The sequence below is a fragment of the Rousettus aegyptiacus genome, unplaced genomic scaffold, assembly GCF_014176215.1.
Source record: "Rousettus aegyptiacus isolate mRouAeg1 unplaced genomic scaffold, mRouAeg1.p scaffold_m13_p_12, whole genome shotgun sequence".
Lineage (NCBI taxonomy): Eukaryota > Metazoa > Chordata > Mammalia > Chiroptera > Pteropodidae > Rousettus > Rousettus aegyptiacus.
Window position 1 is genome coordinate 93,033,102 of NW_023416287.1, and position 17,526 is coordinate 93,050,627.

Sequence of the window (17,526 nt, forward strand, 5' to 3'; positions counted from 1 at the left end):
ACGCATGCGCGTCGCCAGCGCACACGGCACCCCTGCGTGTCCGCGTTCGTTCTCAACAAGGTTCAGAACGCGTTTTCTCACCTGCAACCTCTGTTTCCCATTCAACATCATTACCTTGAACTCGACCTGTATTGATACCTGAAGTTCTAGGTATTTACCTCAACTTCTGTGGATACACAGTATAGATCCATGAGCCCTCCTTCTCCCTTCTTTTTAGTATCAAAATTTTTATGTATTAAAATACGTGGGCAGAGCTAAATTAGTGGTGAGAGGAAAATGTATAGCTCCGAATGCTTACGTCAGAAAAGGAGGAAGGTCTCAAATCAATAATTTAAGCTCCAACTCAAGAAACTAAAAAAAGAAGAGTTAAATATATCCAAAGACTGTAGAAGGAAGGAAATAGTAAAGATAAGTGTAAAAACCAATGAAATCGAAAACAGGAAAACAACAGAGAAAAAATCAACAAAACATAAGGCTAGTTTTTTGGGAAAAATATCAGTGTCATTGATCATTCTCCAGTAAGCCTGACGCATGAAGAGAGAGAAGACACAAATCACCACCACCGGGGGGGAAACAAGGGGTCTCACGGCAGAAGCTGCTGCAGTTAAGGGGGTAAGGGACCCTACCGACGACACTACACTCACGAATTCTGCAACTTGCAAGAAACAGACCAATTACTCAAAACCCGCACACTATCACAGTTCAGCCAAGATGGAATAGATGACCTAAGTGATCCCATAGCTATTAACAAAATTGAATTTGTAATTAAAATATCCTCAGAACGAGAAATCTCCAGGCCCAGATGGTTATGCTGGAAAATTCCACCAAACATTGAAAGAGGAACCAGTGTCAATTTTACACAATATCTTCTAGAAATTAGAACAGGAAGTAACAGTTTCTAACTCATTTCATGAGGCTAGTATTATCCAAAACAAACAAACACTGCACAAAGAGTGAACACCAGACCAATAGCACTCATAAACTTAGAAGCGAAAATCCTCAACAGGATAATAGCAGAATGAATACAGCAATGAACAAAAAAATTATACTTGTGACTAAGTGGAGGTATTCTGGATCTCCAAGGGTGAGTCAACACTTGAAAAGTAATCAGTGCAATCCATATATTAACAGATTAAATAAGAAACATCCCATAAGCATGCTGACGCACGCACAAAAACCGACAAAATCCATCGCTCATTCGTGATAAAACCCCTTAGCAAGTTAGGAACGGAGGGGAACCACCTCAGCTTGATAAAGAACCTCTGCAAAACCCACAGCTGCACCATACTTAATGGCGAAAAGCGAGTGTTTTACTCCTCATGTCAGGAACAAGGCGAGGAGTCTACTCCTGCAAATCTGACTTGGCGGGTACTAGACATTCTAGCCAGTGCAATAAAACAAGAAAAAGAAATAAAAAGGATAGAGGTTGGAAGGGAAGAGATAGTACTCATTTACAGATGATGAGGTGGTCTGAATAGGAATCTATCAGAAAACTTCTTAGACTTAGTGGGGAGTTTACGAGATTGCCAGGTATGAAATCGACACAAAAAAGTTATTCACGTTTCCATGATGCTAACAACAAACGTGAAAACCAAAGCTGAAAACCATTTCTCCAAAGAAACAAAATACTTAGGTATACTCTAAAAAAAAAAAAAAAAAAAAAATCACAGATTCCGGATCTGTATGCTGAAAGTCACAAAACACTAGATCTAGTACTAGATATAATTCCTACCAGCACCCCACCAAGGGTTTTGTGGACACAAATGAGCTTATTCTAACATTTGTGGAAGGCGCAGGATGAACGCGGTTTGACAAAGGAGGACCATGTGGGAGGACTTGCTCTCCGTGACAGTAAGGTTTACTCTACAGCTACAGTCATCCAGACAGTGTGGCCCGGGGGCGGTGGCATGGGGACAGTCACGGAGATCAACGGAACCAAACAGAGAGCAGAGAAATAGACCCACGCGCGTGTGTGGAGACAACCTTTGACAAACGTGCAATGATGAGTCGATGGAAGAAGAATCGAACTTTCAACAAACAGTCCCACGGCAATCGGGTATTGCCCTGCAGGCCCAGAAACGAGCGAAGCACAGCCCCCCGCGACCTAAACCACAGGCCCGACGTGGAAATCAGCTCAAGATGGATGACGGACCTCGGCGTTCACTGCAAAGTTACAGAACTTGTGAACACACGCGCACACACACACACAGAAAATCACCCCGAACTAGGTGAGGCGTTCTTACATTTCACACCAAAATCACAACCCATAAAAGGAAAAATTTACAGACTCATTAAAATGAAAACCTTTCTCTCTGTAAAGGACCCTGCGGAGAGGATGAAAAGACAAGCCGAACCGGCAGGAAATAACTGTAAACCACCAGGACGAGTATCTGGGACACACGACGAACTAACAAAACCAAACGACTCAGCTAGAAACCCGGCACGAGCGGCCGGGCCGCGGGGCAAGCGGACGGCAGATGCACACGCGGACGGAGCTCCCGAGTCACGCGCCGCCAGGGGACGCGATTAAGATCGGACGCGCTGCCCCCCGCCGCACACCCCCTGGAGCAGCTAGACTGCAAAGCGGCGACCGCGGCACGCACTTCGGGGTGGTGGGGGCCCAGGACGGTTCCGGTCACGGGGGCCCCGCACGTGTCGCGCGGCTGAGCGGCTCCGCTCGCAGGCGTCCATCCCGGAGACGCGGACGCCGTGGTCACACGCGCCCCGGTGTGCGGACCATCTCAGCAGCTTTGCTCATAACAATTGGCGACCGGAAACGGTCCCAGCGCCCTTCGGAGAGCGAACGCTTGAAACCAGAAAACATGGCAACCCGAACATCGCCGGGGGTACACCATCTCAGGGGGCACGACCGCCTCAGGGGGTACACCCGTCCCAGGGGATACACTGTCCCATGGGATAGCAATAAAACAAGGAAGTTAAGACACACTCAGCAGCCGAGAGCCATCTCAAAGCACTGTGCTCAGTGAAAAAAGTCAGCCTGCAAGGGTTGCAGGCTGCATGACTCCCTTGGGGCAGCATCCTGGACATGATGAAATGGCAGAGGGTGGGGACAGGTCGGTGGCTGCCGCCGGCTGAGGGAGGGAGCAGGGGGCTGGCCGTGGTCCTGAAGGGCAGCGTGGGGGTCCGGGGACAGAGCTGTCCTAGCGTCTGTGCCGGGACACCCGACTTCACATGCATGAGAGTGACACAGAGCTACACGTGAGCGTGCACGCGCACACACGACGCGTGTGCACTGATGAAACCCGAGACCTCGGCGAGGTCGACGGGCCGCGGCAGTGTGGATTTCCTGGTTGTGACATATTTTTATAGTTTTGCAAGACGTTACGAAGGGTGTTGGGATCGCTCTCTGATTTCTTACAATCGCACGTGAATCTACAATTATCTCAAAATAAAATGTTTTTAAAAATTCCCTCTGTGAGCATCCTGTGTATATGCCCCAAGAAGAGACCCCGTCCTCCCTGGAGGACCCTTGGGCGTGAGACTGCAGGGTCACAGAAGCTGCACTGGCCACGGGCCACACCCCCCTCCAGCGGCCCCACGTCCGTCCTAAGGCTCCTCTTCACACCCCTAACGACAATGACGCGAGTTCTCGCCTCCCTAAGCCTTCCTCAGTACTTGCTATAGTCAGAATTTAAAATTTCCTGCCACTGTGATGGATGAGAAAAATCACCCTCGTGACGACACGATTTCAGTCCCCTGGGAACGATGGGCTAAACACCTTTTCATGTTACATCAGTCCCTTTGGCTTTTCTCTCTCAGATCAGCCTGCTCACTCAGGTGACCTTCACGACCACTTATTAAAAATTATACTAAGTAATCAGAGTACTTTCTTTTTGCCTTTATTGACAACTAAGGAAACGAAGGAGAAGTTAGCTAGCAGACACACGCCGGCACCCCTGGAGTCAAGTCCCTGTGAGGAGGAAGCACATTCTGTGGGGTGCGGGCACCCGGTGGTGGAGTTTTAAGAAGGTCTGAGGGAAGACCGCTCTGCCAAGCCTGCAAGGGGCCCCGGTCCCGGAGGTGTGCAAGGCAGCAAGGAGGGGCCGGGCCGACTCCCGAAGGAGGGGCCGGGCCGACTCCCGAAGCCGAGCCCCCCCCCCCCCCCGTGCTCGCCCCCTGTCTGTGCGCCTTTGTTCCCATCAGGAAAAGCGAGGCTATAACGGGATTGCGACATCAAATGGGGGCATCCTCGGGTCATCCTGACTGGTAACGAGGCCATATACAGCTCCTAGGAGAGCCTGGCAATTCATAGGTCGGCAATAAATGCCACCTGGATACCTGGGTCCGAAGGGCACAGAAGCAGTTGCTAATAGTGTGTCAAATTTTTAAAGAATCAAAACTAACATTCAAACAAAATAAGCTTTAACTAATATTATAACTTTGGGGAAGAAAAGAAAACCCCCAGAAAGGCTGGTCTCCGCTGGGTCTCAGCCACTGCCATCAGGGAGCAGACGGCAAGACCCGACACTCTCAACGACCCGAGGCCCAGCCACAGAGCAAGGAACGCTTCTTAAACTTTCTGATCTTTGGGTAGAAATGTGATCCTTGAGAATCATTTTCAAATGGCTCGTTTAACCCCGAGTTAATAAAGTAATAATTTCAGAACAATTAAGTCCCTGGGAGTCAGCGCTGACCAGCGCCGCACAGAGAGTGTTCCCTGGGGTGTCCCTCCAGCTTTGTTTACTCCGCGTGGCATGCGAGGCCAGGCTGCTGGGGGCGCCCGCCCCGGTGGCAGGAACCGGCTCGCAGGCGCTGCCTCCCCGCAGGCCATCTGGTCCGCCCTTCCCCCACCCTCTCGCCCCCACCACTCACAGGTGGCCTGCCAGGGTCCCGGGAGCAGGGCTGACCCGGGAAGGGATCAGGTGGTCCCCGACTTGTGGGCGGGTCTGTGAAATATCTCCCTGAGCTCGGCAGGCTATAATCTGCCAAACCACAGGTCTGAAACAGGGCGCCCCCTAAAAGTTAGCTTTCTCCGAGACACTCTTGCCAGCCAGCGGGGGTGTCGGCTGCCGGAGAGACCCCCATGTTTACACCCTGAAACCCTCCCAGTCGAGACCCACGGAACACAGGGTGTGGATTCTCGGTTGTCGCAACCGCGAAACCGAGACGCAGGAAGCGGGAGGGACGCGCCCTGGTCCCGCCGCGTCGCCCCGAGACACCCAAGGCACACAGGCTCTAACACCCCCAAACCGCTTTCCGAAACGAGGCAGCGGTAGACCCCGCCTAACAGAAGCCAGGCGCCAGCCCGGCGCCCCCTGATACACAGAGCCCCCCGGGCACCCGGAATGGCCACCGAACACAAGTCCCCGAGCCCCCTCCCGGCGCCCGGCTCAGGGGCCTTCCCGCCGGGCCGGGCCGGGCCTGTGCTCGCGGGCGGGTGGGCGCGGGTGGGCGCAGGTGGCTGTGGGCGGCGCGGCCAGAACAGGCCCAGCAGCGGCGGAAGCCCGCGAGTCGCGTGTCGCCGCCTTGGAGCTCAAAGGGGCGCGGGGCTCCGTGTGGAGGTGGCGCGGGGGCGGGGGGCGGAGGGGTCCGCTGGCTCCAGGTGCGGACTTAGGTAGCGCTTCGACCTGGCAGCGACCCCAGGCTGCCCGCCAGCTCGCACCGCCACTGTCTCCGCACCGGCCCGCGCGGCCGCTTTGCCCTTTGTCACCTACCACCCCGACACTGCACCCCCCACCCGCTTCTCCGCGACAGCGCGCCCCCCTCCACACGACCCCGGCCGCGCCCCGGGCCAGAGAGCCCCGGAAACCGGCCGGTCCCAGCCGCTTCGCTGCAGACCGGCGCCCGCACCTGGGCTCGCCACGCGCAGGGAGGCCGCGGGGCTGCCACCTGCCCGGCCACCTGCCCGGCCACCTGCCCCGCCCACCTGCCCGGCCGCCCCGGGGCCGAGCCCGAGTCCGGCGCGGGGACGGCACCCCACCCCAGGGCCTCCCCCAGTTCCGCGCTCCGGGTCCCGCCCGGGTCCCCGCTCCCCGCTCCCACAGCGCGGAGACAAAGCGCCCCCCCCTTTCCCGGGGACCGTCACCGTCACCCACCCGCGCTGCGCTCGCCGCTCCCAGGCCGAGGGCGCCGCGGGGTCCAGGCCGCCTCTCCGCCGCCCGGCCCCAGGCGCGGGCTGCGCGGGGTCCCGGGGCCGCCGGCGCCGCCTTCCGGGTCGGGCACGCGGGCCGCGGGGCCGGACGCTCGTCCTCGCCGGCGCGCGGCGGTGACTGACGGGCGCGCCCCGCCCCTCCGCGCCGCGGGCTTCCTGCCGCCAGGTGAACGCGCCCGGCCGAGCCCCACCTGCCGCCCCGCGGGCGCCGCGGGAGCCCGGGCGGCGCGGGGACGGCCGCGGGAACGGCCTCGCCACGCGGGGACCGCGCGCACGCCCGCGGGGAGGCCGGAGCCGAGCGCGGCCGTGAGCGGGCGCCTGCGGGAGCCCACCCTCCCTCCGGGCTTGGTCTCTAGGGGAGGCCGGGAGGGACCTGGAAGCGGGTCCTCGCGCCGCCCCTCCTGGCGGGGTGGGTGCGGGGTCTGCGGGGCTCGGCGGCCGGGCCGGGGGCGCCGGGATCAGCTCCGCAGGGACCTTGTCCGCCGACCGGGGCTGGGCTGCCCCGCGCAGCGTCGCGTCAGGGAGGCCGGCCGAGAGCTCCGGACAGACGGGACAGTGCCCAGGGCCAGCGATGACCCAGGGTCCTGCAGCGCCGCGTCGGTGGCTCGGGGTCTGTGTCATCCTCTCGGTCCGGAGGAGGCCTGCTGTCTGGCCGTTAGTCACCTGGACACAGTCGTGGCGGAGTCACAGCTCTGCCTCCTGGTGGTGGAGAAGGAGAAGGTACAAGAGGGACCCCGACCGGGCCGCCAGGAGCCTCCTGACTTACACTCCAGCTCAGGGACTGACTCCGACGCTGCCGGGAGCCAGAGAGCACACCCGGCGCCCAGCGTGTGTGAGGGGAGGGGACGGCCCGGTGCTGGCGGCCACACAGGGAGCCCTGGTTCCCTGGGCCAGCTGTACTGGGCCAGCTCCAGGGCTACCTGCCGAAAACCAGCCATCCTCCCGGCCCGCGGGGGGTGGGGGTGGGGCGGGGCGCTGTCAGCCACGTGCCAGAGCTGGCCGTTGGAGGAGGAATATGGCCGTGACAACAGGAACACGGAACCCGGGGAGGGCGCCGGGTCCCGGAGTGTGAGGAGACGACGTCAGGAGGGCAGTGGGAAGGGCGCGCGGTTGCCTCCTGGGACTCCTGCCCCTCGGTCACACTCAGGCGCGGGGAGGGCTACCTGGCGTGGCGGAGGGGCCCGGACAAGCACCAAGGGCTCGTGGGGCCGGGAACGTGCCCCGGAAGCTGCCGCGAGTCGTTCTTATCCGCCCTCCGCCCCCCACACACGTGCTGAGGCTCAGGCCGGGGTCGCTGGGGCCCATCTGGACACCTGTTTTGGCACCATAAACAGCTTCTCCTCCCCCATAATGTCCCTTTGACTCTTCCTGGGGTGACTTCCACACTCATAAACTTTACACCTAGCAAAATGTCAGTCCTCGAGGAATCCCTTCATGCTCAACATCCGAACAGAATTGTGTTTCGTGATCGTGGCGTGGCGGATTTGCACACTCACATAGGGAGAGACTCAGGTTATTCCCCAGCTTTGGAAACAAATAATGTCAGAATAGCTTGCACCTATGTCCTTTTGCACACATGCAAATACATTTGTAGGGTGGTAGTGGAGTCGAAGGTCTGAGTTGGGGGAGGTCATCAACAGGTGGTGACCACCGTTGACCTGCAAGTCGGCCCCAGGGGATGGGAGGCTCCTCGCCCCTCCCCTGTCCTCAGAATGTGCGTCCTCTCCCCCAGAATGCGAGGCTGGGGTCCGACGTTAACCAGATGAGGTGCTTTCCTGGGGGCGGTTGGACTTCCAAAGGGTCTGACAGGGAGCATTTCAGAGGCGTGTTAGCCAAGACGCACGGAAACGTGGGCACGGCCGGCTGAGGGCAAAGACAAGCCTCTTACCCAAGAAGTCGCCTTCCTGGGACGTGGCTGGCCACCGCCACCTGCCCAGGCGGGGACTTACCGCCCATCACCCTGTGAATTTCCTTTTCGTAGAACCCCGTGTTGGTCCACGACAGGCGCCCTGTCCTTAAACAGTGCATGACTGACCGCACACCAGCCATGGGCCTCTGGGTTATTGAGCCCAATTGTATTTTTTGAGTTGATTAATTTTATTTTTCAGTAACATGTCATTTATCTCCAAACAAGTTACTGCCTTCTTAGTGGAGAGACGTTTTATAGTTTGACTTAATTTAGATTTACCTTGAAAAGAATTCTTTTAACATTTAAAAAGTATTATCTTGCTTCTGGAGAACTAACAGTAAACTAAGAGAGGTATAGACCTGATGATTTTGTCATTATTTCTACTTTAATTTTTTTTGTTTTGCTGTCTTATTAGTACTTGTTTTCTAGTGAACCATAACCATAGCAAAAAAAAAAAATATTTTTCTGAAAGAGAAGATATGTAAATAAGTGATAAAGTATTTTTGAAAATGAGAAGTCACCCTTTCCGCGCTGTGCCCCGATTGAGAGAATGTGAGTAAGTTTAGCTTCAAGGGTGTTTCATGCCAATATATGAGCATCAAAACTTTAGACATTTTGAGATTTCTAAAAATGGCCATATTTTTAAAGCAAACTAATACGATTTAATACCTTTCTAAGAACTTCATTTATCCGTGAGCTAGAGTTTCATAATAATGATAACGATGATAATAATTTTCTCAATTACAATGTAGAGTCTCCCTATAACTGTTCATGGGAAATATTTTAAAAATGTTCTGACTTAATTGCTGCCACAAAATTTTCTGGAGAGGCAAAGGCAGATGGGCATTCGTGCATGAATAGCCACTCAGAGTTCCTCATTATGTGCATAATACAGGTTGCGATGCATTTTCTAGGACCTTAACAAAAAACATTTTCATAAAGAATAAGTTTCGTAAATATATGTAGTTATGGTCAATAGCTTTTCCTTAGTGGAGGCCTACCAATACAATATAGAAAGTATATCTATCTATAATTTTCATCCATCATAAGAAACAAAAACACTATTCAGAAACATAAGGTCCCCATAATGCTGTGATTGGGAATTTATAATCTCCGTGATATTTAAAAGTTAGCTCCCTCTTAAGCTGTTACTCAGCTTCTGTGGGACTGTGAATAAGAATCAAAGTTTTAGATGCAAAAGTAATTTGAAAAAAGATATTAAAAGTGTTAATATTTTATGTCGCTGGGGAACGGTGATAGGAAGTTATAATATCATGTGTAATTTTATAGTCCAAATTCCCAGTTTTAATGGGAATTTATAATTTTATTCATTTATTTCCTCCCCATGTGTATCTTAAACAATCTTAACTTCTGTGACATTTCTTTAATGACCCCAAGACTTTGCCTCCCTAACTCTACCCAGTTCCGGGCGGACTTGGGCAATGGCAGAAAACCCAGCGAGGCCCCAGGTCCTCGCCTGAGCATCTCGCCCCCGATGGGGGCTACTTTCCAGAGACCGGAGGGCGGTGTGACCAAAACACGAGCGGTTCTCTCCCTGTCGATGGAGCCTGAGCCTTGGAGAGAGGAGGCGTGGGGCCTGTCCCCCGTCCTCCCGGCCAGACGTCACTCGCAGCCTCGCCCTCCGTCCAGCGGACGCGGAAGCATGTCTCCTCGGCTCACCTTCCCTTCCCTGCGCCGCCTCCGCCCTCGCTGTTCGCGACCGGCCACCTTCCTCGCACGGGGCTCCGAACCCAAGTTCATTGGTGCCTTCGATGACGTCATTTCAGTTTGGTCGCTGCCCGCGCACCTGCGGAAATGCTCTGGACAACTAATGGAACCCACGGTTGGTGAAATCTTGACAACGCGAATCGCGGGTGACAGAATAAACCGTCTTGTCATTTTCTGGGCGTATTCACCAGCAGTTACTTTGGTCGTCTGAAGTCTGAACCTAGGGAGGATTTCCGACGGGCCGGGCTCCCCGTCTGTGGTCCTCCCGCGTGTGATGAGATGCTCCGTTTCTGCCGCTGCGTGTTGTTTCCTCCGCCGTCCACCCAGCTCCGTTTCACGTTTTTCTTCTCCCCGCGTTCGCTCGGCCTGACCCGCCTCCGCGGCCTTGGCCTTCGTGTCTGTAACGGCCCTTTTCACCACGCTCTGTGTCAACACTGGGCATTGCCACGTTCCCCGCTGACACCACCCTGTGCCGAAGGCGTCTGGTCTCTGCTTTACAAACGAAGCCCTGAGGGTCCTATGACTTGGCCTCAAAATCGCGTGCGCACAGAGGTGGATTCCCCAGAAGGCAAACGAAGCTTTCGGCTCCGTCCACCCGAGAAGCCCTTCGGGAACCCCACACCTGACCTCGCAGTCATGAGTTGTGTTCTTGTCCCACAGGTCTCGGCTCTGCAGTCGACAGTGTGAGCCATCACCTTACAACAAAGCTCTTTATAAACACACGCACCGTGCACACACGTGCGCACACGCACGCACACATCTGCTGGCTGCGCCTCCGGGACCCCTCACGCGAAGCCTGATGAACAGGTTCGTCTTGGGCATCGAGGACCCTTCGTGGAGGTAGGCGGTCCGGGCCGCGGGCTGTCGTGGGCAGTCGCCCCGCTCTGCGGTCACCGCGCCTTCGGCATGTGCCCTACACTGAGGACTCCGTGTTAAAGGCAGGGCAGGAAAACGTCCTGGACAAGAGGAGAACCTAGGAGTTAAAAACGTTCCATCTCAGATGATAAATTGCTTGGAAACACATCATCCCAAATCCATGTAACAGTAGGTCAGGAAATACGGTGCATCACAAACTAATTTTGCAAATGACATTTCAGAGATGTATCTTAACCTAATCTCGGTGCATTCCATTGTGATTCTGAATGTGCGGCCTGTGCATAAAAAGCCAGTCTCCGTAGCTGGACAAATGGTGCCGCCATTTTTTCTTTCCTCCTGAGGATGAGGAGGAACTTGCTTGACCTTGCAGAAAGCAAAGGCCGCAGGAGCCGTCTGAAACACCGTCCCGCTGCTGTGGGGTCTGTCCTCGACTTTCCTGTGCGGCCGACTCGGTCGCCTGTGGTTTTGCCGGGCGTGGCTGATTCTCCTCCGCCTCTGGCTGTCTGGTCCGTGGGAGCGCATCTTGCTCTGTCAAGTTCACGGCAGGCAGCCTGGAAGCTCCGGCCCTCAGGGCTTCCCTTTCCTAGCCACCCCTGCACGTTAACCATGTCGCCACCACGTGGTGACAGAGAGACACAGATGGCTGATCTGAACTACATGTAGAAATCGGTCTACATATTCCCCAGCCTGTTATTAAGATGTGCAAATGTTCATTAAAAATACGAACTGTAATTAAATGCGTCACATCTGTCATGTGACACTGGAAATCAGATAAGAGAAAAGGTCCCTTTTCCAAGCCTTTAGAGTCTGCGTGGAAATCTAGCAAAAGGCGAGTCCGTCCTGCTCCGCGGCTGGCGCGCCTGCCTGTGTTTTGCCCCACGTGGCTGGCTCTCCTCGGCCTCTGGCCGTCTGGGGGGACCCGCTGACCGACCCTCTGGCTCCGTATTTTCCCTGACTTGCAGATGTTTCCTGCTCTTCAGTATTTGTTTTACTCAAGTTCTTTGCACCTTTCTTTTTTGAGGGGGGGCGGGGGGTATGCATGGGTAAGAGGGAAGGCGTGAGGAAAGGTGCCGAACCCCAGGTGTGTTTCAGGTCAGAGGAGAGGGGCTGTTCTGCGTTCCTCACGTGTGGCTTACCTTCCAAACCCTCACTCCTCCGCCTCTCCGTTCTTTTCAGTTTTACCCTTCAAACCAATTGTAAGATTAGTATTATTAAAGCAGTAGAAAATCAGGCTGAATTTCAAAATACTTAAAACAGTTGTTTTGATCGTCCACTTAAATATTAAAGTGCAAAAAGAAGCACAGTCACCACGGAGAGACGTGCGGAAGCTTAAAGGTGACCAGGACCTTCCCGCCTGCCCCCCACCTGGTGACACTCACTGCCCTGTGGGTCCCCCCCCCACCCCGAGGGACGTCACTGCCTGTCCTGCGCATTCTCCACACCTCCTAGTCACACTCGGACACACTCACGTGACCAGTCCTTCCACCTCCTTTTTTCAATAAGGTGTCACATTGTGTGCTCTCCCCCGCTGCTGGGCGTCTCACCACACCACCTGGAAAGTTTGCGAGCTATTATTATAATTCCACTCCACTCTCCTGCGATTTAAACATTTGGCCAAAGAAATATGCTCTCGGTAACAAATAAAATGACATAAAAGGGCATCGGACAAAGAGTCACAGTCACACGCAAACCTCCCCACGCCCCTGTCATTCAGCGGCCATGGTCTAGAACGATTCCTGTTTTCGGTTCTATTGGATGTTCCCTCCGTAACTCCGGATAACATATGTATAGCTATTTTCTTTATGTGTAGCATCAGACAATATTCATCAACTCCCTGGTATGAGAGACGAACATTTGGTTCGCTTACACTCTTTGTAACCTAGTATTTGATTACATTTTTTCATTACAATTTTAACATAAACTATTTTGAAACTATTATTTCATGTCCAATCATTTTTCAATGGCAGCTTTATTGAGGTATAATTGACATATCATAAAATTTACCCTTTTAAGGATTGCAGTTCAGGAGTTCACTCACAGGGTAGTGCAGCTGGCACCGATATCCAGTTCCAGAACACTCTTATGCAAGAAGAAACCGTGGCCCCTTGCACTCCCCCGGCCACCACTCATCTGCTTCCTGTCTTTGTAGATCTGCTTACTCTCCGGAAATTTTATGTAAACTGAATCATGCAGCATGTGGTCTGTCGTGACTGGCCTCCTTCACGGCATAGTGATTTCACGGCTCATTCATGTGGTAGCATGAGACTTTTTATGGCCAAATAGCAGTCCATTGTACAGACACCAGATTTTATTTATCCAGTCATCGGCTGGCACTTGTTTGTTTGTTTCGGTTATTTGGAGTAAGGCTGGCATAGATACTCAGGTATGTTTTTGGGGCGGGTGGGTGTGTTTTCCCTTCTTTGAGTCTATACCTAGAAGCGGCACCACTGGTTTATATGGAAACTCCGCATTTAACTTTTCGAGTTAGACTCAAAGTTTAACGCCAGGGCTCGAAGGAGCGGCGGGGTCGCTCCCTGACCGCGATGCTCATCTGTTGCGCATGTCGTGACTCGTGAGCCAAAGGGGAGAAGCACTGTTCTCACTTCGTACGATCGCTCACAGCCACTATTCTGTGGTAGCTTGATAACTGAGCCGTTCTGCTGGGGTTAACGGTTAATTATGCGTCAGCTTGGCTAGGCCACGGCACCCAGATATCTGGTCAAACACTAAGCTGTATGTCGTTGTCAATGTGTTTTTCAGGTGAGATGAACACTTAAGTCAGTAGCCTTTGAGTAAAGCGGATTACCTGCCACGATGTGGGTGGGCCTCATCTGATCAGTTGAAGACCTTAAAAGCAAAGACAGGTTTCCTGGAGAAGAAAGAATTTTGCCTCAAGCTGCCTTTAAACTCCAAGTCCCACGCCTGCTCTGCAGAGCCTGGACTGGCCAGCTTCCGCCGGCCCAGCCAGCTCCCTAACAGGAAGACCTCTCTCGCGCGCGCGCGCGCAGAACCATGCGCACCGGCGCTGACACGCGCCGGCTCCGTTTCGGCCGAGACACGATGGGTGCGGGGCTGGTTTGTTTAACTCACATGCGCTCCTGGCCGTCTCCGGTCCTCAGCATGGGGGAGAGGAAGGACTCCGTCTTGTCCTTGATTTTCCATCCCTTCCCACCTGGGCGCTGCATCCGCAGCTCTTCCAGGCCTGCATGCACCCTCTCGCGGCTCCGACGTCCCCCAACACCCACCCTGGCACGGGCGGCTGCCTTTGGCGGGACGTCCCGCAGGACACACAGCTGCTGACCCGCGTCCACACCGCTGCTGCGGCTGTACCAGGGCGAGGTGGCGCTCACACTGATGTTGCTGCAAAAAACGGGTTCCCTGGTTGTGATGGGTAAGCGAGGACCCAACACATGCGAAGCCAGGTGAACACTGTTACCTTAATGACAAGCAGGGCCGAGGTGGCGGCTGGGGCGGTGACGGCAGGGGCTTTCAGGAGCCACTTTACCACACAGATTGCCCCGTGAGGCCACTTATCGCCCAGCGGGGGGATAGCCGGTGGAGAGCACTAGGTTGGGAGACCAAATGGCAGGGTGCTTGGTTGCTATGGCGACAGCAGCGATTTTCCTGGTTGCTCCGGAGAGCGTAGACAGGGAATCCGAAGCAAGGACATCCCACTGAGGACTAATGTTAGGCAATCAGAAACCCCACTGGAAACCCTCGGGCCGGCTCCCCAGGGACAGGGCAGCTGCTCCCCCCACCCCTGGGTGGAGGCGGGGCCCCTCGCGGCGCCCCCGCTGCCCACGCCCTGCCTCCCAGGTTTCTTAGGGTCAGGGGAGGGGCCGGAGGGCACGCAGGGGCCTCTGCATTCTGGGGTGGTGACAGCTGGGCACACTCCGGTCACAGGAGATCTTTAAGCTTCCCGATGCCCTGAATTTGGAGGCGCCGGCGCTTGGCTCTCACGTCCGATGCAAACGTCTTCCCTGCAGCAAAAGCCTCTCACGGACGGTGCCTGTGACGGCTCGAGTCTCGACTCTGGGTCCCCTCACGTTCTGAGTCTGGACCCTGGCCCTCCGTCTGACAAACTATTAAACGCGACTTGTCGGCAGAAGCTCGGGTCCTGCGCCAGCAGAAGGAACTTGCCGCCCACCGCGTGCCTTGCGCGCCTTCGCCGGCGGGGACCGAGCCGGGCGCGCAGCGGAGTCCTGCGGGACCCGCCCACAGCGCCGGGCGGCAGGTCCGGGGCCCGGTTCGGCGCGCGTCACTCGTGTGGCTAGAACAATACGCTGGCCGGAGACGCGCCCTGTACCTGTGGCGGTGGGCGTGGCACGCGAGAGCCCCTGGGAGGCCACGCCCAGAATGTCCCCAGCGTCATGCACAGGCGGTCCAGGCCCGGGAACCCGCACCTCCGGCCCTTTCCGGCGACGCTGCGGCTGCTGGTCCCCGGACCACGCTTTGAGAACCGGGGCGGCAGAATGGCGCCCCAGAGACCCCTCAGGGGCGCGGGCTCACGATGTCCCCAGGGCCACCGGGAAGTGTGTCAGAGACGCGCAGTGGCCTTGGGAACACCTCGGTGTCAGGCGTCCTCTGCGGGCTGGAGAAGATACGGGAAAGCGAGGTCCGCGGTGCTAGGGGCCCCGACTGCCGCGAAAGCCACAGCGACAGAGTGGGCTGCAGGCGTCCGCGGTGCCAGGGCCCGTGGGAGGGACGACGGGTCACCGGACCCAGGACGTCGGCGCTGAGGACTTCCCACGGCGCTGCCAGCGTGTGCGGCGGGACGTCCTGGGCTGGGGCGGGAAGCCGACCCGCGTCCGCATGGCTGCCCACCCGCGTCCACACGGCCGGCCGCGGCTGTACCGGCGCGAGCCCGAGGGAATCTGGACTCGGCACGTCAGAAAGCCCGCGGCAGGAGAACATTAGCGTGCCCGGGGAAAGTCTGGCATCGGCTCGGCAATTTTAGGTAGCAGGTGGATGACTTGTCATCTCCCTTGATGCATTCCCGGTGGCTGGCCACCCGGCATTAACAGGTCTCCCATCTTCCAAGTATTTGTAGCATGTAGCAATAAGTGTCTTAGTAAGCGGTGCCGTTCAGCTTATATTCATTCAATATTTGTCATGTTTATTCAGTGTCCCAATCGTTCCCCAAGACGAAGCAAAAGGATTTTTAGCAGTAGAAAGCCAAGGATGAGCTAGAAGAGCGAAGCCGCTCGGCCTTCCCTCTGCCCGCTCCCTGCGTGTTCTCTCTGGCGGGCGCGGTGCTCCTCCGGCTCTGCATTCTCACTTGGCGGCCACTGAAAATGCATTCATAGGAAATTTCTTTGCAATCGCGACGGCTCACATATACTTTCTTGACAGATGAAGAGTTGCTTGTGGTTTAATTACTACTCTTAATTAATAAGTCCTATAAGCACATTTTTCCCCACAAAATAAACTCAAGTAATTTTCATGATATTTGCAGACCCTTTCCCGATTATTCAGGTAAATGTTGGGGACAGACCAAGTTCTCTCGGTTCTTCGCTGGGCTTTGGGTTTTTAGGGCTGTCTGTGCCGTCCACCTGTAAGGAGTTGCTGCCTTTCTCTAGAGATTTCCTGGGAAAGAACTCAAGGGGGCGCGATTGAGCCGTGGTCCACACCGGCCTACTGTGGGCTCCTTGCTGTGTGTGTGTGTGTGTGTGTGTGTGTGTGTGTTTGGAAAAGCAGGATCTTCCTCTGCTGCCGGTGTTCTGGTTGGCTACAGCTGGGGGCCTTAGGTCTGCGGGTGTCCAGTAGCTCATCACACCAGGCAACAGTCACCAAGTTGCAAATGCTCTGATGAGCAGCAAGTGACTCTATTTGTTTTTAAGTTTTTAAAAAAACTTTGAATAATTGAAAATTTTCTTTTTTTGTCATTAAAAAATTACAAAACGTCCACTCAACTAGTACAATCAAACGCTAGAAAAGGAGTGTGGCAGGCAGCGGGTCTGGCGGGGTTCTTCCGCATGGCGCTGTTTGTACGCGTACATGACCACAGGCACAGAGGCATTCGTGTTCTCACGGGGAACGTTTTTAGACCGTGCGATAAGGCTCAGCGCAGAGCCGTGTGACTTGATCTTTCCCACTCCTAAGCGTGTGTTCCGCGCCATCTCAGTTTTGCTCTCCTGCGGGACGTGGCGCCCGGAGGGCACGCGCTGGCCCTCGGAGTCTCAGCACCTGCGCGTGCGAGGAGGGGCCTCGTTGGCCGACGGCACTTCGAGCCGGTGGCGGCACGGGACTGGACTTCGTTCTGGTTTCTGCTGAGCACCGACAGGCTTGGCTGGGCCCACGTCGCCGTTCTAGTTTCTGTTACGTAAAGACGGGCATCCTGCTGGTGGCCTGGGCCTGCGCTCTACCCCGTCACGTGGGACAGACTTGGTCCCAGGACCGAGGCTGACACTGGTTTCGGGTCGGAGGTGACAGGCTGGGGGCCAAAGCCTTGGCCCTAGGTCTTGTGAGAGGCAACAGCCTTGTCCGGTCGGCTGAGGTCTTCGCCCTGCTTCCTCTTAGGGGACACCAGGTACGGGGGTGAACCACACCCCCCTGCGCCCCCTGTCCCGAGGAAACGGAGCTGGGTGGTCCCCCGGCCTCCACCTGCTCCCTCTTGGGCAGAGCCGGCCGGGGCCCTCTCCCGCGACACACTCCCGCCCCGCACTCAAAAAAATAGACATTTTATGGTGGAAAAGTTTCGGATTTGCCCCGGAGGGCCCCCGGGTGCTGCGGTCACTCGGGGCGTGCTTTGCCGTGTGGGTGCTTTCTGCACCGACCGGGCTGTCCCCGGTCGCGTCTAACGCTGAAGCCTCCGCGCGCGCGGAAGTGGACAGTGCACAGCTGGGGTCCCACAGGGACCGATCAGTGAGACTCGCAGGCGGGGCAGGCCGGCTCCGCGCGG

General features: G+C 55.7%; 2 protein-coding genes across 6 annotated transcripts in view; one reads left to right on the top strand and one right to left on the bottom strand.

The window, feature by feature from the left end:
* Nucleotides 1-6,793, bottom strand: part of LOC107498651 (myelin basic protein) — a 64,210-nt gene extending 57,417 nt beyond the window's left edge. For 2 of the 5 annotated variants that reach the window (XM_036230163.1, XM_036230164.1), the window contains exon 1: nt 6,057-6,187. The gene's annotated coding sequence lies outside the window, so the exon portion shown is untranslated. Of the gene's footprint in view, nt 1-6,056; nt 6,188-6,485; nt 6,613-6,775 lie in introns of those variants that run through there. The other 3 variants (XM_036230161.1, XM_036230160.1, XM_036230165.1) reach the window with 3 other exon arrangements.
* Nucleotides 5,307-11,862, top strand: LOC118609930 (translation initiation factor IF-2-like). The gene is made up of 4 exons (XM_036229031.1): nt 5,307-5,398; nt 5,716-6,832; nt 9,445-9,864; nt 10,410-11,862. The coding sequence occupies exons 1-4, from the start codon at nt 5,307-5,309 to the stop codon at nt 10,434-10,436; spliced, it is 1,656 nt and encodes a 551-aa protein (XP_036084924.1). The 3' UTR covers nt 10,437-11,862.
* Nucleotides 11,863-17,526: the final 5,664 nt, after the last annotated feature.

What these genes read in the sequence shown, in the direction of transcription:
- LOC118609930 (XM_036229031.1), top strand. Translation starts at nt 5,307, where the DNA reads ATGGCCACCGAACACAAGTCCCCGAGCCCCCTCCCGGCGCCCGGCTCA. An exon ending in GGGCCTGTGCTCGCGGGCGG is followed by an intron (nt 5,399 to 5,715) that starts GTGGGCGCGGGT and finishes TCTCCGCGACAG; the next exon opens with CGCGCCCCCCTCCACACGAC. An exon ending in TGGTGGTGGAGAAGGAGAAG is followed by an intron (nt 6,833 to 9,444) that starts GTACAAGAGGGA and finishes AACTCTACCCAG; the next exon opens with TTCCGGGCGGACTTGGGCAA.